Source organism: Amblyomma mixtum, chromosome 1, assembly GCF_055824585.1.
Source record: "Amblyomma mixtum isolate Tamu chromosome 1, ASM5582458v1, whole genome shotgun sequence".
NCBI lineage: Eukaryota > Metazoa > Arthropoda > Arachnida > Ixodida > Ixodidae > Amblyomma > Amblyomma mixtum.
In genome coordinates this window covers 310,099,513-310,117,881 of record NC_143012.1, presented here as the reverse complement: position 1 = coordinate 310,117,881, position 18,369 = coordinate 310,099,513, and the positions used below count along the sequence as shown (strand labels likewise).

The 18,369-nt window shown below is 49.4% G+C and overlaps 1 protein-coding gene across 2 annotated transcripts; it reads right to left on the bottom strand.

Annotated features, from left to right (window-relative positions):
- Positions 1-1,261: 1,261 nt before the first annotated feature.
- Positions 1,262-17,901, bottom strand: LOC149372401 (uncharacterized). 2 transcript variants are annotated; one of them, XM_089566864.1, is made up of 2 exons: positions 17,533-17,901; positions 1,262-9,946 (listed from the first exon to the last, which is right to left on the bottom strand). In XM_089566864.1, the coding sequence occupies exon 2, from the start codon at positions 9,919-9,921 to the stop codon at positions 9,052-9,054; it is 870 nt and encodes a 289-aa protein (XP_089422990.1). In that variant the 5' UTR covers positions 9,922-9,946; positions 17,533-17,901; the 3' UTR covers positions 1,262-9,051. The 2 variants fall into 2 exon arrangements, with proteins under 2 accessions (XP_089422990.1, XP_089422991.1); XM_089566865.1 differs by lacking the exon at positions 17,533-17,901 and adding an exon at positions 16,995-17,101.
- Between the last annotated feature and the right edge of the window lie 468 nt (positions 17,902-18,369).

The window sequence follows — 18,369 nt, the reverse complement described above, 5'->3', positions numbered from 1 at the left end:
GTTTTGAGCGCGCGAATGTGTCTGAATGCGTGCACGAGAACTAAAAAAAAAAATCAGTAAGAATTTAAAGCAAGCTCTTTTAACATTACTTTACCTCACTTTATGGGCTTTTCTTTTTCTTTTTTTTTCTGTGCAATTTACTCTATAGTTAACACTGTATTTCGTTTGATTGTTACAAGTGTATGCACTCCTTTAAAAACACCTCCAAGGATTGACAGTAGGCCGAAGTAAATGGTGAAGAAAACCTGAGTGCTCCATTCCGGTGCTGTCTGTCGTCTCCTCTTTTCACGTAGTTGAAGAGCGTAAGAGTCCCGATAATATGATTGCCTGAGTTCACTGCAAGAAAATTGGGCATGCTGAGCTTCACTGTCATCAGCTTGCGAGTCATTACGAGTCACTTGATTGACTGATTGATTTTTGCCTGTTATAACTACAATGTAGGCTTCGAAGCAAGTCGTAGTGGCCAATTCTGGATTAATTTCATCGGGGCTTTACACGTGTACGCAAAATCTTAGAACCAGGCATTTTTTAAATTCTTCCTCCATAAAAGAGCTTCCGCATTGGTCAGGATGAAACCTACAACTTTGGGCTGGGCTAGGCAGGAAAGGTGGCGACAAAAGTGAAATAGGAAATAGGTGGCGGGCATGGGTCAATGCAACTAAAGCCCCTTGATCAAGGGGCTTTAAATGCAATTTAATAAAAACAGAAGGGTTCAAAGAACTGTGAAGCAACGGTGTCTTTGTTAGGATGCGCCCTAACAAAAGCTAAAAATAAGGGCACAGGGAATATTTTTGATGATGCTTGTGTGGTGAGTAGTGCTAGGACTCGTTGCGGTGGTTAGGGAAGAGAAGAGATGAACTAAAGAAGGTTAAGGGAGAAACAGAAAAAGAAGGCGACATCCAGGATGGTAAAAAAAAAAGAAAGGTAATGAGGCATATATAATGGTGACGGACGGCAGCGACGAGCAGTTCGCTGTCGTACTGAAATACACACCCGAAAGACCCGAAAGACCTAAGAGACCTTCAGGATAGGTCGTATGGTTGGCGAACGCTAAGTAAGAACAAAGAATGTTCTGATGAGGTCTTTTTTCTTGCGTCCGCTGAAGAGCACCGACAAGCGGAGGATGTACATTATTAGCCGTCAGGCTCTTTCCCGAGCTTAGCGATGTGAACGTAATTAGGTTCGCCCAAGCGTTCCGCGGGCTCATGCAAGCAAGAGACTGGGACACCGGCTACAGTGAATTAGAAAAGGAGCTTAACAGTCCGCGTGGAGAATCTTTATTAGTTTAGCTGGTTTTACAATTGGCTTGCTCTTATTACAGGAGACGGGAGCAGGTATTCGCTTTAGGAAGAACGTCAAAACAAGTCGTTCCACTGCGGTCCAGGAGTCCAGGTATGAGCAAGACATTTTAGCAGGCGAACAAACAGAGGATGAGCCTGTGGTTGGTACAAGGATGAAGAGTCACACAAAGCCGTTCTTCCGTCGCAGACTGCAATATGCACTGACTGTAATTGCCGACTCCTTCAGCGTGGATTCTAGTTTTCGAGCAAATGAAGATGCTAGCCATATTGCACTTCATTTTTTTTTTCCCACAGCCACAAGTCTTCATTTTTTTTTTCTTTGAAGAGAACACAAGAAAAGACAAGTGATGCGAACGGAGCCGAACCCTGCTCACTGGTGCAGCTGACTGCACTCTGTGGTCCGGCGGCCGTTGCAAAGATAGCACTAAAGGAGCTCTGAAACACGCTTCCTGACCGGATTCCAGTTTTTAGATCTATCACTTGCTATTATTTGTCTTTGTGGGATTGTTTCCTTTTGTGTCATTGAAAACAATACACTGCCACTGGAAAGTTTCCATGTAAGAAATTAGAGGGCAGTACATCCGCAAGTATACCTCAAAACAAAAAAAAGAGAAAAAAAGTCGAAAAGATGCGTCACATTGACACATCATGACTAACTGGAGATTCCTTTTGTTTTCCGTGCTGACTCCAGGCATTCTACGGACGCTTTCAGTACGCATGCGAGGGAAGCAAGGACCTCAAGGAATGAGAAAACTTCTCCGTCCATGAAGCATGTTTCAGAGCTCTTTAAAAAGAAGGAAAAAAAAGGAGGGTAGGGTAGGGCCCCGGTTCGCAAAGCTGCTTCTCCTCAAATTTGCATGGTTCGATGAATTATGCGTGAATAGACAACACAAATGGCGCGTATACAACACCATAGGCACCGAGGCGATAGCTTCATCTCTTTCTGTGAAGAGCAAAAAAGACCTCAGGCCAGACAAGAACGGAACTTGAATGAGAGCAGGTTTGCAGATCCGGACATCAGAAGGCGAAACACATACAACTCACATCGTCACTTTATTCATTAGTGTTGGCAGAATGGCGAAATAAACGGGACAGCCTGAGGCAGCCCGCACAGCCGAGCGGTACTCACCACCTGTGCTTTGAAAAAGAACCCGGAATGATACATATCACAATGAGGAACACCTCAGTCAGCGTTGAAAATACAAGTAACGAATAAATAACAGCGCATTTATTTTAACAAGCTCTACTACTTTCTTAACCGTATTTTAGAAGGGAAGTAACAAGCTCAAGAAGCACTTACGATAGAATCTGCAAGGTTGTGTTCGGCTAAGGAAGCCAGTAGCGCGCGCATGTGACCTCATTATGCACTATCCTTGGCACCGCTCTTGAAACTTGAGCTCCATATACGTTTCGTTCTTCCTCGGCCGTAATGACACAACAATTCTATTCCAATTCTATTCCGGTCACATTCTTCTCGCCCTTCATTGGAAAATGGGCAACCACTCCACCGCTGCCATTTGGTCTAGCTCTCAGTGTGGCGAATGATAAAGTTGGAATAGACACGACGTAAAAGGATCACTCGATTGCACGCTTCCTGCAAACTTAACATCTTTGTAAAGATTCGGCTTTCTTACATGAATACGTGCCTTTGTGTCTGCTCTTAGAGCCGCGGAGCCCGTGTCACGCTTAGCGTTCTCACTGGCCTAAAACTTCGCGCAAACAGGTGTATGCGTTACCACCTTCACACTTATGCGTAGCTGGTTCGACCTCTTTGTTATCACCGATGAGATTGAGCACGGCTTCTCTATCTCTCTTCTTTGCAGAGGTTGGGACCTAGCTCTACGGTTGGCACTTCTAGTTGAAGCAATGACGAAGTCGGTTGTGTGGTGAAAACGTCATGGTCGTGTTACGGAACGAGAGACGAAGTGACGGACGCGCAAAGGGGTTGTGACGGAAGTGTCCTACGTCTAAGAAACTCTGGAAGAAAAGAAAAACGCACTTTGCACAAAAACCGTGCGTTTAAGTAGAGGCAAAATGGTTAGATTCTACTTGTAGTGGTGTATAGTCGCCATCCAACGGCGATGTTTCTTCACTTATTCCTCTGGCAACTGTAGGTACAGCGGAATTAATGCGGCATAATTCTTCGTCAACACACCCCACTGAAGAGCTCAATAGTTGCACGACAACTGATATGGGACCGGCTTCAACCAGCAAGCGACTCGTGTAATTTTAGTCGCTATCATATCAGTTTATGTGCGCTTACTGTACACTGATGTATGAACGGCTCCCCATTTATCGTTTCTCCCATACTCTAAAAAAAAAATGATGCGATGGAGAGACGCTAAAAATACGCGTTCGTAGAGAAAAACTGCAAAGTGTCTATCGTATTTTTCTGTATGGTTTGCTAGGTAGGCAGCAGTTGCAGTCAGAGTGCTGGTCATCAGTAGTCGCGATAAGAAAAAACCTGCACTACCAAGCTGGCGGCCGTTATCGCTGTCGCAATCATTCTGGATGACCCAACGCCTTTCCTAATTCCTCGGCGAACAGTATCACACTTGCCGTTATTTCAAATCACATTTGCTTTCCATTTGCATACAGACTGTTCTTCAAAAAATGAAACATGTACATGATTGGGAAACATGATAAAAGAACTTGACCACCGATTTTTAGTTTTTAGAACTTCTAGAATTTTCTTTCTTTCACTTTTTATCTTTTTTTTTTCTTTCGTAAGACTCTCTCCTGCACCTTCTTGAAGTTCGCAGAGAAAAACGAGATTTAGACCGCAGTTCGCCCTTCTAGATCATTGTAGTACTGGCATAGTGGCGTATAATGACGGTGATTCTGGATGGTTTACCCTAAGACACGCATTAGAAGCCACACATTCGTGCCTAGAACTGGGGACGAACTCCAGCCGTCCGTTAGGAAGAAAACGGGCTTTCATTTAACCTTCCCGAAAACGCCTGGTGAGCGAGGCACATCGTCTGTGGTTTGCCTACTCGCAACGAAGAAAATCTCATCGCTCTTTCAACTTTCCATCTTAGCAAAGGCGCCAAAAATGCGCATATTGTTTCCTAATTCTAAATGGCAGCTTATAGGCAGTTAGAAAGTTTGAAAGCTTGACTCTAAACACCTGTTTCTTGTCGTGGGTGCTGCCCCTTCGGACGTGTGACCCCGGCCTGGCTTTTGCCGGTTTAGTCAGCGGGGCTGTTCAATCCCAGCGATCTTCAATCGCAACAGTAATGAAACTGCGAATAAAACCTCGCTGCAGCATGCGATCAGTTTCCGATGATTAAGATGGTGGCGTCATCTATGAGCTTGGCAGGCTGCTTCACATTTTGAGCCAGAGTATACTGACTGTAGAGCGAAAACGGGTAAACGCTTTCCCATTTACACTCTCTCCCCACTATTGTGAGCCGTGGTGTTAGCCATTTTTGTGAAGCCTGGAGAGCCAGCCTTTACTCTGCGTAACAAGTATGGGACGTATTAATCTGGCAACGTTGACCTTTTGAGACCACGTGATGCTAACCCATACCAGGATGGCCGCTGTTACCACAGAACTAAAGCTTACATTCCTGCAGTTTTTTTCAGATGAGGGTCCTTATTAATATTAAAAATGTTATCTTTAAACATAGTTCAGCACTTGCTGTAGAAGTGAGTTATTTCTCTGCGACCGTGAGTGCCATGATAACGCCGCAGAGGTTTAGCACAGTCCCCTTTCCGTGTTTTACCCGTCTCTTTTGAGCAAACCGTAGGGCAGTTCGTTTGAATGCCGCTAGCAGCGTGACAGTCAAACAATCTTCAAGCACTGAACCAATCAGGGCGCCAGATTTTGATGCGTGGGCCGTTTGGGGAAAATTTCTTAACTGGTACAATCAAAGATGCTTGGTTAATCCCACGCATTGTCAATGTTGCGACAGAAGCCCAAGCATATTTTCAGCTTTAGATGCTCTTAAAATGAAAAATGCGTTCACGCGTCATGTTTGATAACCGGCAAAGGCTCTAACAAATTCACGTAATACGCATGCTACGCATGATATGCTTACGTGAGTTAGTCGCCGAACATTACAGTGGCAAGGTACGGATTTGCCACGGTAATGGCGGCAAATTCCAAACAAGAACAAAGCTCGCATCGCAGTTCTCGGCGGCGGGAAACCGGTACTGTTCTAACTCAACGATATGCCCGAGAAAGGTAGAACACTATAGAACAGCATTGTGCGCAGGAAGCGTAATGTAAAAAGGTCGCAGCGCCCTCTATAACACAGCAAGATATAAGCTTTCGAACACTCGACATAGATATGTCTGACACAGTAACGCTCGCTGAAAAGTTAAAGAGAAAGGGCGTGTCCAAAGCGCATGAACGATTAAAAGTACGCGAAAAAGCGCAATGCGATCCAAGAATGTGCGGATTGACCAGCCCGAAAAAGAAGACATGAAGTCCTCTGGAAGGATAAGGTTTATAAGAGAACCACCGCATGAGTTTATATAGATGCTTGAGTGGTCAGAGGGCACAGTGCAAAGAATTATACAAAGCTGCGTGAGTGAAAACCTGCTGGACGTCCATGAAAATGTTTCTAAGCGTATGCGTAGCAAAATGTTATATTCCGAAATTCTGTAACTACGCCCAGATTTCTTGCCACTGCTGTCTTAGTTTCCATCCGTGTCACGTCGTAAGAGTTGGCTCGGAGAGATGCTGAATGCTTGTAAGGAAGACACTGGCGTGCTACGGTGCCGTGTTTAGCTGTTTACGTAAACCTTATGAAACCTGTGCTACAGAGAAATTCAAGCGTCTAGCCCGACCAACCGTATTTTTTTCTCAGTCCCTCGCTGTCCCTGTCAGCTACTTTGAATACATATCTTAGCCCACTCGAATTCAATGCCACAGGTAAATTTCCTAATATTCCTTTCTCGCAGTCTCCCAATTACATCTCCCAATATCTCCAACTACACACATATTGCGCCAGCCACGGTCAGCGTATCACTGCACAAATGAATATGTCCCCACCTATTTCATCCTCAGTGTTTCTACGAGTCTAAAGGAGCTAGTAGAATGCAGTTCCTAGAATTTGACCTGTTCTACGCATTTCATGTCTTGCCTACTGCTATTCTTTCAGGATATCGTCGACAAGCGTCGGCTTTTTAATCAACGCCACCTCTTCTTTTCGGTTAACGTTATAGATATCATTTTGTCTTCCCCATACTTTTCAGAAATTATCAGCCAGGATTGCGTCAAGCAGACCGATGCAACGTACATAGCTATCGGACTGGATGTTGTCGCCATCTGCTGTCTCTACAGCCGCAAAAGCAAGCGCGAGAAGGACGCACCGCCAAAACTACCACCGACTGTTGATGGGGTCACCGGTGATGAGGCTACAGGCGGCAAACCATATCTGACCTCGCCTCAGGTGTACTCTGCTTCTACTCAAGCTTCGCTGCAGTCGTCGAACTGTCGTCGTCACCGTTATTACGAGTAAAGTCTAGTGTAGCATAGCAAATGTCTCTCCTATAAGGACCTCCAAATGCCCTCGTGTTGTGGTAATCTCGGTTTCCTATACCTACTAATTTTCTATCACCATCACTCCACCCGATTCCCTCCGGCCCTTGATTGCGTTTTATATCCACGTCTGCGATGCCAGTGAAACACTAAATGTCTGTTCCATGCTTCGAAGTTCACGCCATGGTCCACTTCACACAGCACCCCACCCAGAGGGTCTGCAATGCGTCCCAGCTTTAAGCGGCGGTTTTCTGAGAACGGCGACCATATATGAATGTAGGCTAAAGCTGCCATGGTGACTTACGCAAGCGGTGCCTTGTGCGTGCTTTAAAGAGCCCGCCATCCACAAGACGTGGACATCTCTAAGGCACACGGTCTTGCGGCTTTCGCCTAAACGCTGTCACCCACATGACAATACCTGGCACACACGTGTGAACTCCGTCGAAGGTTGCTATTCACGGCCGTCAAGGTCCTATGGGTGCGTGTGTTTATGCTCTTATCAATACTCTATAGCTTCCGGCGTACAGCTGTATTGAGAAGCAGAGCCGATGACTAAAAGGAGCGCTCGTACATTTAGCCCTGTGTACTCGGAAGGTCCGGGAAAGCCGTGCAGTAGGGGAAGACTGGCTTGTCAGCTGTATGAGCAGTTAAAAACAAAAGGAAAAGATTTTCACGCAGAGATAGTTACTGTTTTGCATGTCATTTCCGTTCGCAGAGGCGGTCGAAGCGGTCGTACTATGAGGGGTCGTGTATGGATATGAGGGGTCTTATACCGTATGAGTATAGAGAAAAATTGAAGCAGTAGAACCATGAAAAAATTCTGTGTCTAGTCCCGACGTTGTTCAACGGGAACATGGCTACCGCTCATGCTTTTCTAAAGCCTACGTCCATGTAAGGCGCTGTTGGATCGAACGCTGACTGCTTGATTATGTGTACAAATACTAGTTGTCTTCTCGAAAAACTCGGAAGTTACAGGTAATAACGCGAGGAGTACAGGGGACGGTATTGTGCTCGAGCTAACTACATCGAAAATAGAAAGAAGTTCGAAAGCGAAAAGGCCTTGGATCACCGCTTGAATATATTTGAAAGCTTCCCGATTCTGTATATTAAATACCAAAGGGGAGGAAAAGCTAAAGTCGTTAAAGGGTCCGCATTTACTTTCCCTTGACCCCGCGGTGTCCACTAATATCAGCGTTAATCGGGCACTTGGGAATGATGAACGAGACACTACTTCTCAGTAAGATGGAGGAGAGTTCGGGACAACGTCACGAGCTGACGACAGTTATGGGGACGACCTTAACGCAGTGTTAGCACCAGGACCGTTCTTACTTCGCCCTGACAAATGTTCTCCTATAGCACATCGACACATGCTTGCTCCTGCCAGAAATGAGAGCACATTCTTGTAGAGAGTTGTATACAGGTCAGATTGTCACCTGTTGCGAGAATTATGAGGGGAAAAGGCAAGACGTAGGTGTATAGACTTAAATGAGGCACTACCTCTGTTGACGAATTGAACAGGCGTACTCGACAACGGTCTCGAGTGGTCGCGCGGCAAAAACACACGGAGTGCACGGTGGATTCTGCAGGCGGCAACATGCAAGCATTTCCGCGCCGTCGACGCTTGTCCCTAGTGGAACCGCGCAAGAACGTAACAACCATGAGCGGATCACCAGCCAAAACAATCGTCGAAGTGGAGCACATGCCTTGCCACGTATCCTACGCGGTCGCCGGTACACTTCAGGCAAACGCCCACACGCAAAATGATGAAAATATCGAAGCGTGTGGCCTCTTGCATGTCCGAGTAATCAATGTAGATTGGTCCCGCAAGGCACCTTTGCAGCGGCTGCATACCAACTGTGACCTTAGCAGCAGCCGCACACTACACAAATTCCCTTCCCCTATACAAAACCATCTTGCCGCCATTAAGCGTGGTCGTCGTGATAGCCATTTCTGTGCTCACTTTTGAGAGATAACAGTCGGTGACGGCCACCAGAACAGTCTTGCTACCCTTGCTAAGTGTCTTGTAGTTTCGTGACACCACAGCTCAGGAGGCGAGCAACTGGAGCAGAATCGTGAACATCACGTGGACACGAGCCAGCACCTGAGGCCATTTGTGACCTCGAAGAGCATCTGGAAGCTGACTTCAACGGCGCCACCCGACCATGAGCACCCACACTTGAAGCCCGGCCGTTTTGTGCACACACACTCACTCACTCACTCACTCACACACACAACTCCCGCGCCGCGTCCACGAATCAGTTAGATCAAGGCCTGGACCATGTAGCGCACCGGTCCGATGCCTTCCAGCTGGAAGACCTGTCCGGCCCTCTGGAAGCCCATCTTCTCATAGACGGGCTCGGCCGAGCAGCGAGCCACGCACCATATGCAAGCGGCCTGCTGCTGCATGGCATGCTGGATGCACGCCGAGATGAGCCGAGAACCGAGGCCGCGACCCCGGAGAGGAAGTTCCACGGCTAGTCCCCGAATGCGCCACGAGTTGGCCTCCGAGGCCAGCTTGATGGCCCGCTCTACGCTGGGCTGCGGAGGGCATGTCGGTCGCTTCCACTCCGATGCCGCGACAACGATGCACGTGTTAGGGCACACCTGCGAGCTGCTCGGCGAAGCAGGGCGACCTCCTCGGCAGCAGGCCTCTGCAATTCCCTCAACGACCTCGCCTGCGGCCTTTTGGGCACCGTCTCCTTTGGAGACAACCCGCGTCATATTTTCTGGTTCGGACGACGCGTCCAGCGTTAGCTTTGCAACCTGCTCGGATATCAGTTCGTTCGAATCGCTTTCTAGGTGCTGGTCTCTCGCCTCTTTACCAGACCCATTGTCTTGGTCTAGCTCCGAGCCTTCGTTGCACACTTCAACGTTGGCTTCAGCTGAGGGGGTGCAGTTATGCTGAGGAGGCAGACTTTGGGTAGCGGGGAAGTTGAGCGGCTCGTTGAAAGCCGACGCCACGCCGACCAGGCGGCCGTCGACGTAGGCTCCGAAGTGCGCGGTGGTGGGCAGGTCGTCCCCGCGGTAGTTGACGCATGCCAGGTCGGGTCGGAGTACCATCTTCCGGAGAGACAGCGTTTCGGAGGCTGCGATGTCTCGGACGAAGATCTGCAGCGACGCCTCCACCATTGGTCCGCGCCGCTGGGAGCCCGCCCTGCACAGAAGAGCAGCGATTATCAGGTACGACAGGTATAGACCAGTTACGTTGTTTTTATTTGACACACACAAACACCTACTTGCTTACTTCCACACTGAGTGTCTGGCAAGGACACGCAGCAAAGACCAATGCACGCACTGTTTTTGATATACGTGATCCCCGCGTATGCTTGCGGATCGCACTGAAGCTGCATTGCGCACTCGTCGCGACAAGTTGCGTTATGCATCTGACGCTGGCGGGGTGGCCAGCCGGAACTCTCTTCTTGATAACTTCCCTCACATACTCTTCCTTCTTCTCTGGCGCTATCCCTTACATGCAGCGCTCTCATACTTGCACTATAGTCACTGCTTGTAACTGTGTGCGGTGTTTATAAATCTCCAAAGAAAGAAAAAAAAAATTACAGGACGATCATGGAACCTGATGCAAGAAAGCAACGATGGCAGTTAAATTTACACACGATTACTACCTTGATACTTTAATAAATGCTTTTACTGGGTGGGTGGAGATGAGATGGGGAGTTGGCTGGTGCTTCTGGAGGGCAGCTGGATTTCCCACTGCGCCTTTGAATTCTATTTCGCCGTATCTTTAGCTTCTTTTTTGGGTGCAGGGCTTGTTGAGGGTGGTGGTAGGTGTGTCTGAGGTGGGTGAGATTTCTGGAGGGTAGAATTGGGCGGGTGGTGGATGGCGCTTCTGGAGGGTGAAGCTGAGTGGGTGGGGTGGATCGAGCTGTCGATGGGTGGGTAGGCATACCCTATATCTAGAGTGACGACATGGGGAGGTTGCTGGTGGGTGCTGATTATGTAAGATGGCGGCTTCACTCGCCAAGACTTCGCACAGATAACGCTGGAATTTTCGCCAAGTGCCACTGTTACTGCTCTCGTAATCACACCCAGCAATTTTGGACAAGAGCATTTTTGAGCAGGAAATCGTTTACGAGCGCAATTTTTTCATATAATGTAAGACTTCGCTGTAACAATCAATATATCCGCAGATCGCCCGACGTAAGTCTTGCCTTTTTTTTTCTATTAACGTTTTTGCAATCGTTAATAGCGTTCCCTATTGGTTTTCAATGGCAGTCTTAACTGCTAGATGTGATCAATGAAAACACTTTAAAAAAAGATTTCTCTACATATCAGATGAATGGAACATTACCTTCAATATTTCCATAAAAGTATCGTATAACTTTCCAATCTTTAATTTTTGTCCGAGAATGGTGGACATGGAAACAGCGTACTTCTGATTGTTACATAATGGCACGCATTCAGCTCCAAAAAGCAGCGAACTTAAACCGACATTGCTGCGTGAAAACAGACATGCTACCCGACTAGCGCAGCGTCGACAGGATTGGCCCGCTTAAAAAGGGCTTCTCATGGAGCGATTCCAACGGAGTATGTCGTAAGAGCTAGGCCGCACGGAATGTGGGTTCCCTTTCATCCTCACGTGAAAGCAAGCACAAGCTCACAATGACCGCGGCCAACGGACCCAGCTGAGAAATTCCACCCCGAGATGACACTGCGCGTTGTAGTGCGCCACACCACAAGCCCTCGCTGAAGAGCATCCAGAATAGCAGCCGTAAAGTCCAATGCGTAGATAAACGGTACGTACGCCGCGTCAGTGTACTGTAACTTAAGGCTAACGATCGTACTTCTTTGTGTCGTTTTTAAATCACACAACTATACGTCGTTTTCTCTCACATAGGGCCCTCGGTTTGCACGCCCAATTGTTATGGACCCCAACGGCCCTTCGGAATTATACTGCCAAAAGAAGATTCAAGGACACACGATACATAGCACCATAATTAATGGTCGGCACGGCGTATGGGAACTCTCACTTTATATCCAGTCAGCCTAACGGATCGAAGTTACGCGCAGCATGGTAGATTGTTTCTGTGTTGTTTGTTTGTTATCGAGCGTAATTGTATCATGGCCATTAGTGGACCGCTCACGGAAACTATCCACGCTAAGCGCGTCGATCGAATGCACCGGCGGAGCGTCTGCCCGTACACAAGTTGGCTTCAGTGGAAGCCCAGAGCGTTGCTCCTCCGGAAGATAAGCACTCACCGTGAACCGCGCATGTCGCAAAGAATGCACGCGAAGCCAAACGGCCACGTTTTCAATGTTTTCGGAATGAAATAGGCGCCAAGACGTCGCGAGAGACGCACGGGGATAGTTTTTCGAAGAGATTTTATGTTGTCTGCTCTCTGTCACCCTGATTCTTTACGAGCTGATGTCAACAGTCTTAAGCGTGAAAAAAAGATTTCAGCTCCCATTCTGTGAAACTCAGGAGAACATTGTCCGCAGACTACAGCGAACCTGAAGCCAAACATGAAGCCTGATTTATCCGAAATACTCCGAACTTTTGCATCATAATCGCAGTAGCACAAAAAACTCGCCTCGAGTGGGATTTGAACTACAGCCGGCGCCAACAAAGCAGATTCGTTTTCACTCTGCATCACCGCAGACTCTCGCGCGATGCGATCTAGGAAAGTGGAAATCTGGGCCAATTGATACACGATGAAGAAGAGAACAAGTCAGAACGGACAAGTAGAGAACGTCGCGCTGTATGTCTCCTCAAGTGCCTGTCCTTTTTGACTGGTTCTCCTCCTCATGATGTGTTCTGATTGGTAGCATCTCGTGTTGTACGTTAAAAGTCGTCGTCTTCGTCATTGTTCATCCGCTCGCGAATGTCTGCTATGGTGGTGAGGAACAGGCCATCGCAAGGACGCATCAAAGATCGAAAGCAGTGAGATGCGTTGGGCGCATGCTATGCGAGTTGGCAGCGGCACGTAAAGCACAGAAAGCGGCGAAGGAAGCCGAACGCGCTGCCCAAATGAAAACGTGCTTGATGGCTTCGGCCCCCAAGCCCGCGAAAGCAGCCAGGGAGACCATGTGCGATGTCCAGCCCGGTGAACACAGGCGGATGAAGGCGGGCGCATGTTTAGCATCTAAAAGGCCAGTCCTAAATCCGAGGGTTGGATGTCACCACCGAAGAGGCGTATGTGCTACGTCTTTCGTATAATGCAATTCATGCTTACGTCTGCCCTCGACGGCAGGATAGACCATCGCTTTTTTTTTTTTCTTCACTGTCTAGTATGTATCGACGGTTTGCTGAACCTCGAATTTCGGTCCAATCTACGCACCGAATTTTGTACGTAGAAGCAGGCACAGAACTCCGGGGCAGCCAGCTTTCAGGCATTCCTGAAGACAACCTGTGTGGGGAGCAAGCCGCCGGGCTGGTTGGTGATGCATTTTCTGCAGAAGTCAGCACAAAAAAACGGACGAGGGACAGAAGAAAGGACACATAAGCGCTCGTGGACATCTTATGTGTTCTCTTCTGTCCCTCGTCTGTTTTTTGCGCTGTCTTCTTCACAATATGTGTGTATTCAACACACCTTTCCCAATACTTACACTCTGCCCTTTGGAATAGCAACAACAAAACTCCAACATCTCGAACAGCTGCTCCTAATCCAGCAAGTATAGGGAATAACCCCGAGTGACCTGTGATGGTGGAGGGCTTGAGAGGGAGTGAGATAGTTCACGGATAGCTTGATTTGTGAGCAGCCACTCACGGTGCCTGAGAACAGTGGCGCGCATGCACAGACATATACATAGAGGTTCGTCGAATCGGAGGAGGCTAATAATTCGGTTTTAAAAGGCGAACCAATTGCAGCATCGGTGGGTGAAGTGTAGATAAAGAGGAGGCTCCAACAAATGTGCAGTGCGCATTGGAAACTTAAAAGAAAAAAAAAAGCCATTCATGAATGGGAGCTAAGACATTCGGAAGCATATAATGCGGTTGACTGCGTGACTGCGGCCATTATGGAGTAGTGCTGATGCAGGAATGGCGGATATGTTTAGAAGATGTTAAAGGGTAAAAAGAACCGCGACTGGAAGAGGACGTGGGAAGAGAAGTGCTCTACATGTTCTTTCCAGTAAACTCCAATTACCAGTGTTTCTTTCTATCCTTTTAACCCTCCGCGGTGGCTCAGTGGTTATCGCGCTCGGGTTCTGACACGAAAGACACGGGTTCGACAGCGGCCGCGGCGGTCGAATTTCCATGGAGGCGAAATTCTAGATGTCCGTGTACTGTGTGATGTAAATGCACTGTAAAGAACCCCGGGTGGTCGAAATTTCCGGAGCCCTTCACTACGGCGTCCCTCATAGCCTGAGTCTCTTTGGGACGTTAAACCACCATAACCCAAACCTTTAACATGTCGCACCAACTGGCGCAGAGCTTCACCGTGCTGAACGTGTTTAGAAGAATACTGCTATCTCCTTTCTCTTCTGACGCACGCCGGCACGAATAAACTGGAGAGCTTTATTTTTAATATGTGGCGCCCACGCGTAGTATCGAAATCCGTGTCATCAAAGAGGTATTGCTCGTACTAAATCGAAAGGCTTGTTTACGAGTAAAGGCGTGTAGCGTGGCTCCTTTCGCTTTCTTGTTGAGCCGGAAACAGAGCGCAATATATTTCACCTTGTGCCGTGCGTGGGGGCGGCGGCAGACTGTTTAGGCTTTGAGGAGAGAGGCTTGGATGCGAGGAAAGGAAGAGCAGGCAGTAAGGTAAAGAAATAAGAAAAGGAAAACAGGCGGGAGACGGGCCCGCCGTCTATTAACCTCCTCTCCTCCACCTCGCGCCATGGGACGCGAGAGGGGTCCGCTGGCCGGCAAGATGACCGCTAGGGCGTGTTTTTAATAAACCCGGCTTCGCTTCCTGATGGCTCCCTAACGGTCACTCGCAGCCGGCTTCATTTCCAGCGGATGGCTCGTCCCGTGCTTCAATAAGTCAAAGCTGGCTCGGAAGCAGGGTTGCCTGTCGGGCATGCACAGGTATCCTACAGCTCGCTAACACCGGCTGGAGCAACAACAGGAAAATAAAGGCCCTTTGGGGGGAACGTTCCTCCACACACCTCATACGATACTGCAGCACCGAGGCCTGCGCGGTACAGGTATGCAGTGGGAAGATCGTGCGTTGATTTCTCATGTCTGGCTCTCCAGTCACTTTCAGATTTCCGTGAACTCACAGCTGAGCATATTTACGCGGGCATGTGACATGACGAAGCGAATCGCATGTACCGGTACTGTGGTAGGACGAGAAGATAGTAGAAGATGTAGACGAAGAAGAAGCACATCCGGACATATCTTGGCAGCATCCGCTATGCACCCTGGCCAATCCCCCGCCGTGGAGATGTGCTATTAAGACTGAGGACATCATCATCATCATTGTCACCTTCGCGCAGCAGTAGTTCTACCATGGTAACCGGTACGCCTACAGTCGGAAGGGCGAGGCCAAAATTGTTCAACAGCTCGAAACTAGAACCGTATTCCCCTTTCCGCTTTGAGCTTTTAATCAATTCGGCCTCACCCTGACACCCGTTTCCGTTTCGAGCTTATTAATTCAGCCTCGCCCTTGCAACTGCTAGCCGCCCTGATTAACTTACAACTACTGCCCCGGTTAAGCAGCGGTTCTCGTTTCAGTCCCCGGCACAGGACGAATTTTTCTTCAGCTGCAAAGTTTCTGAGACGGCTGTATATATCATTTTTCTGTAGGCGTATGACTGCTCAGGTGGATGCTAATGAGCTATAAATCTCTTAACTATGGAGGCAGAACGTGTTAAGGTGCAACAGCTGCATCAACGCAGTTCTTTTTCTTAACAAAATGGTGTACGCCGGCTTGCACTGACTTAGCTTTTTCGCCTGGTTGGTAGAGATACCTTAAGAACAAAGCTACCGTACGGAAGTCGAAACGTCTTGCTTTTTAGTTTTCTTTAGCTTGCGATCGGAGTTCCATTTGTACGTTTTAACTTGCCTGTAGTTTTCTGCCTCACATGACGCATGCGATTATAGGTTTGTAGGGTGTCATTAATGAGCTAGTGCACGGTGAATGCTGGTGTATCGGTGCAATAGGGTAAGGCGATATAGTAGTTACTACAGAAAATACCATTAGGTGTGGTCCTTCACCCACGATGGCTCGTTTTCGAAGCGCAAAAAAAATCATTACCAGTTGTTGGGCGAGTTGGTGTTCACGGCGATCCATAACAACAGCGCGGTAGACGGGACAAAGAAGAAGAGACACAACACAGCGTTCTGTGTTGTGTCTCTTCTTCTTTGTCCCGTCTACCGCGCTGTTGTTATGGAAGGAAATCATGAAGCAGTGTGGGGCAGACTGCGGGAAAATTGGTTTCATGGAAAGTAAAGGCTTATAGCTCATGGGAGTTTAACGTCCCAAAGCGACTCATGAGGGACGTCGTAGTGGAGGGCTCCGGAAATTTCAACCATTTGGCGTTCTTTAACGTGCACTAACATCGCACAGTACACGGGCCTCTGAAATTTCGCCTCCATCGAAATTTCATCGCCGTGGCCGGGATCGAACCCGCGTCTTTCGGGCCAGCAGCCGAGCGCCATAACCACTGAGCCATCGCGGCGGTTCATGGATAGTAAAGGCGCATCGTACTTCTCGGTGAACACCAAAACGGCGCCGTGAGGGACGGGAGTATGGAAGGTACTAAATAAGGAAAAGAGAAAAAGGCGCCCTAGTGGAGTGCTCCGGAACAATTTCCAGCGGGTGTCGTTTGCATTTCGCCGTAATCAAAACGCGGTCGGGCGCGCTGTATTAAAAGCCACGTATCGCAGCTTAAAGCGCACACGATACACTGTGCGATCAGTGGGTCCCGGCTTAAAGCGTACCTGCCGCAGTTTTGCTCAGTGCAGCCAGCGATGCACTGCAACATTTTGTTTCTATTTGCTCAGCGTAGGTAGCGGAACAGCATCAAAGATTAGCACGGTCGTATGGCCTCCGGACGCAGGAAAGCGAACTATATGTGCATTTCGCCTCGTTGGCTTCCTAATAAAGTCCGCCCAGGCCACACTGACAGCCTAGTCTAAGGTTTTCTGGATATGCTGAAGCGTGGAGTCACGTGTACCGCTTCACAGAACAGGCGCGCCGCCAAACAATGTCAGATTACTACGCTACGAACACTCTGGTCGTCGAGGAACAGTTTATGAAATATTACTATGATCTAACTAACTAACTTAAATGACTCACCGAAGTCCAAATGCCACGACGGCAACGACCCCCGCTGCGGTTGGTTGCTCCGGAAAACCTCAAGACGCCGGCATCCGCATCAAGCACGAGGAAAGCACCATCAAATCGTTGCGACTTGTCGACATCTATCGACTGAAGGGGTGCGCAGTGCACTCCGGCATACACGCGTACCGCGGTACCAGTGCCAGTAACTACCGCGGGAGGGCGCTGGCTGCGTAGTTAACACCCTGCGCTTGCGCCGTAGGTCCACTATGAGTCAGCACACCGGAGCACGCGGTCAAGACAGTCCCTTTTCTAGACAGCTCACTCTCAGGCGAGCGGCAGAGTGGAGAACGCGAGATCAAGTTACTGCTAATTCGATTTGAGAGCCCACTTCAATCGAACAGACAGGTGACGACACAGTTGAATCCACGCGGTGCCGCATAAGCGCTCGCCGCTTGGTCGCACGCGCGCCTGCACTCCGGCAGGTATAAGTGCGCCGGATCGAAGGGAAAAGGATGAGGGATCGGGTCCGAACCGATGGCCCATTCATTCTCACCTGTCGATTACACGCGACGGCTCCCTGCAGTTCTCCCGAAGATCGGGGCCCCTTGACGCCGGCTTGACGGCTTTGCCACTCGGCCCGCTACTTCCAGCGCACTTTGCTGAGCGGCGTCACCGGCACACACACGCAGAGAAAAAGAAGCCCTCTCCCGCACCCCTTTCTTCCCTTGCCGTGTGGGCGGCGTCGTCGTCGGCGGCGCCGGGCGAAGCGCGCGGTCCGCGGCGCTGGGCTCGCAGCAGCGGCGGCAGCACCGGACGGCCGCTATCCCTTAGCGTGACTGGCCGTAGCGGCGCGCTTTTCTCAGGCCCAGCGAGCCTGGGAGAGCGCGCACAGCGCCGCAAACGCCCGCGCCTGCCAGCTGGCGTCGCCGCTGCTCGAAGAAGGAGGAAGGACTGCGCTTCCCCTTTTCGGGAACAGGGAAGAGAGAGGGGACACACCGCGTCCGGGAACCGAGGGAAGCCAAGAAGGCGGAAAGGGGAAAAAGAGACGCCGCGCTCCGCAGCGCCGAACTCAGCGCTGCGGTCGCGCCGCCGCCGATCGCCTTCCCTCTTCCTCCATACTTTCTCCCGCATTTCCCTTCTTTCCTCAATTTTTCCCCTACACAGGCGCGCCTCGCGCGTGCTCAAATTTTTCGCTTTGTGTCGTCGGCTTCCCCGTTTTCCCGTTGCCCCTGACGACGGTTCATTTGCGCCGCGGCGACGACGCGTTCGTTAGGCGGCAGCAGCCGGCTCTTCTTCCCCATTCGGTGCGTCCGCTTTCATTTTGGTCACCGCCTGGCCGACGCACACCCCTCTCCCCTTTTTGCCTGCTGCATGACCTCGCCTGCGGTAG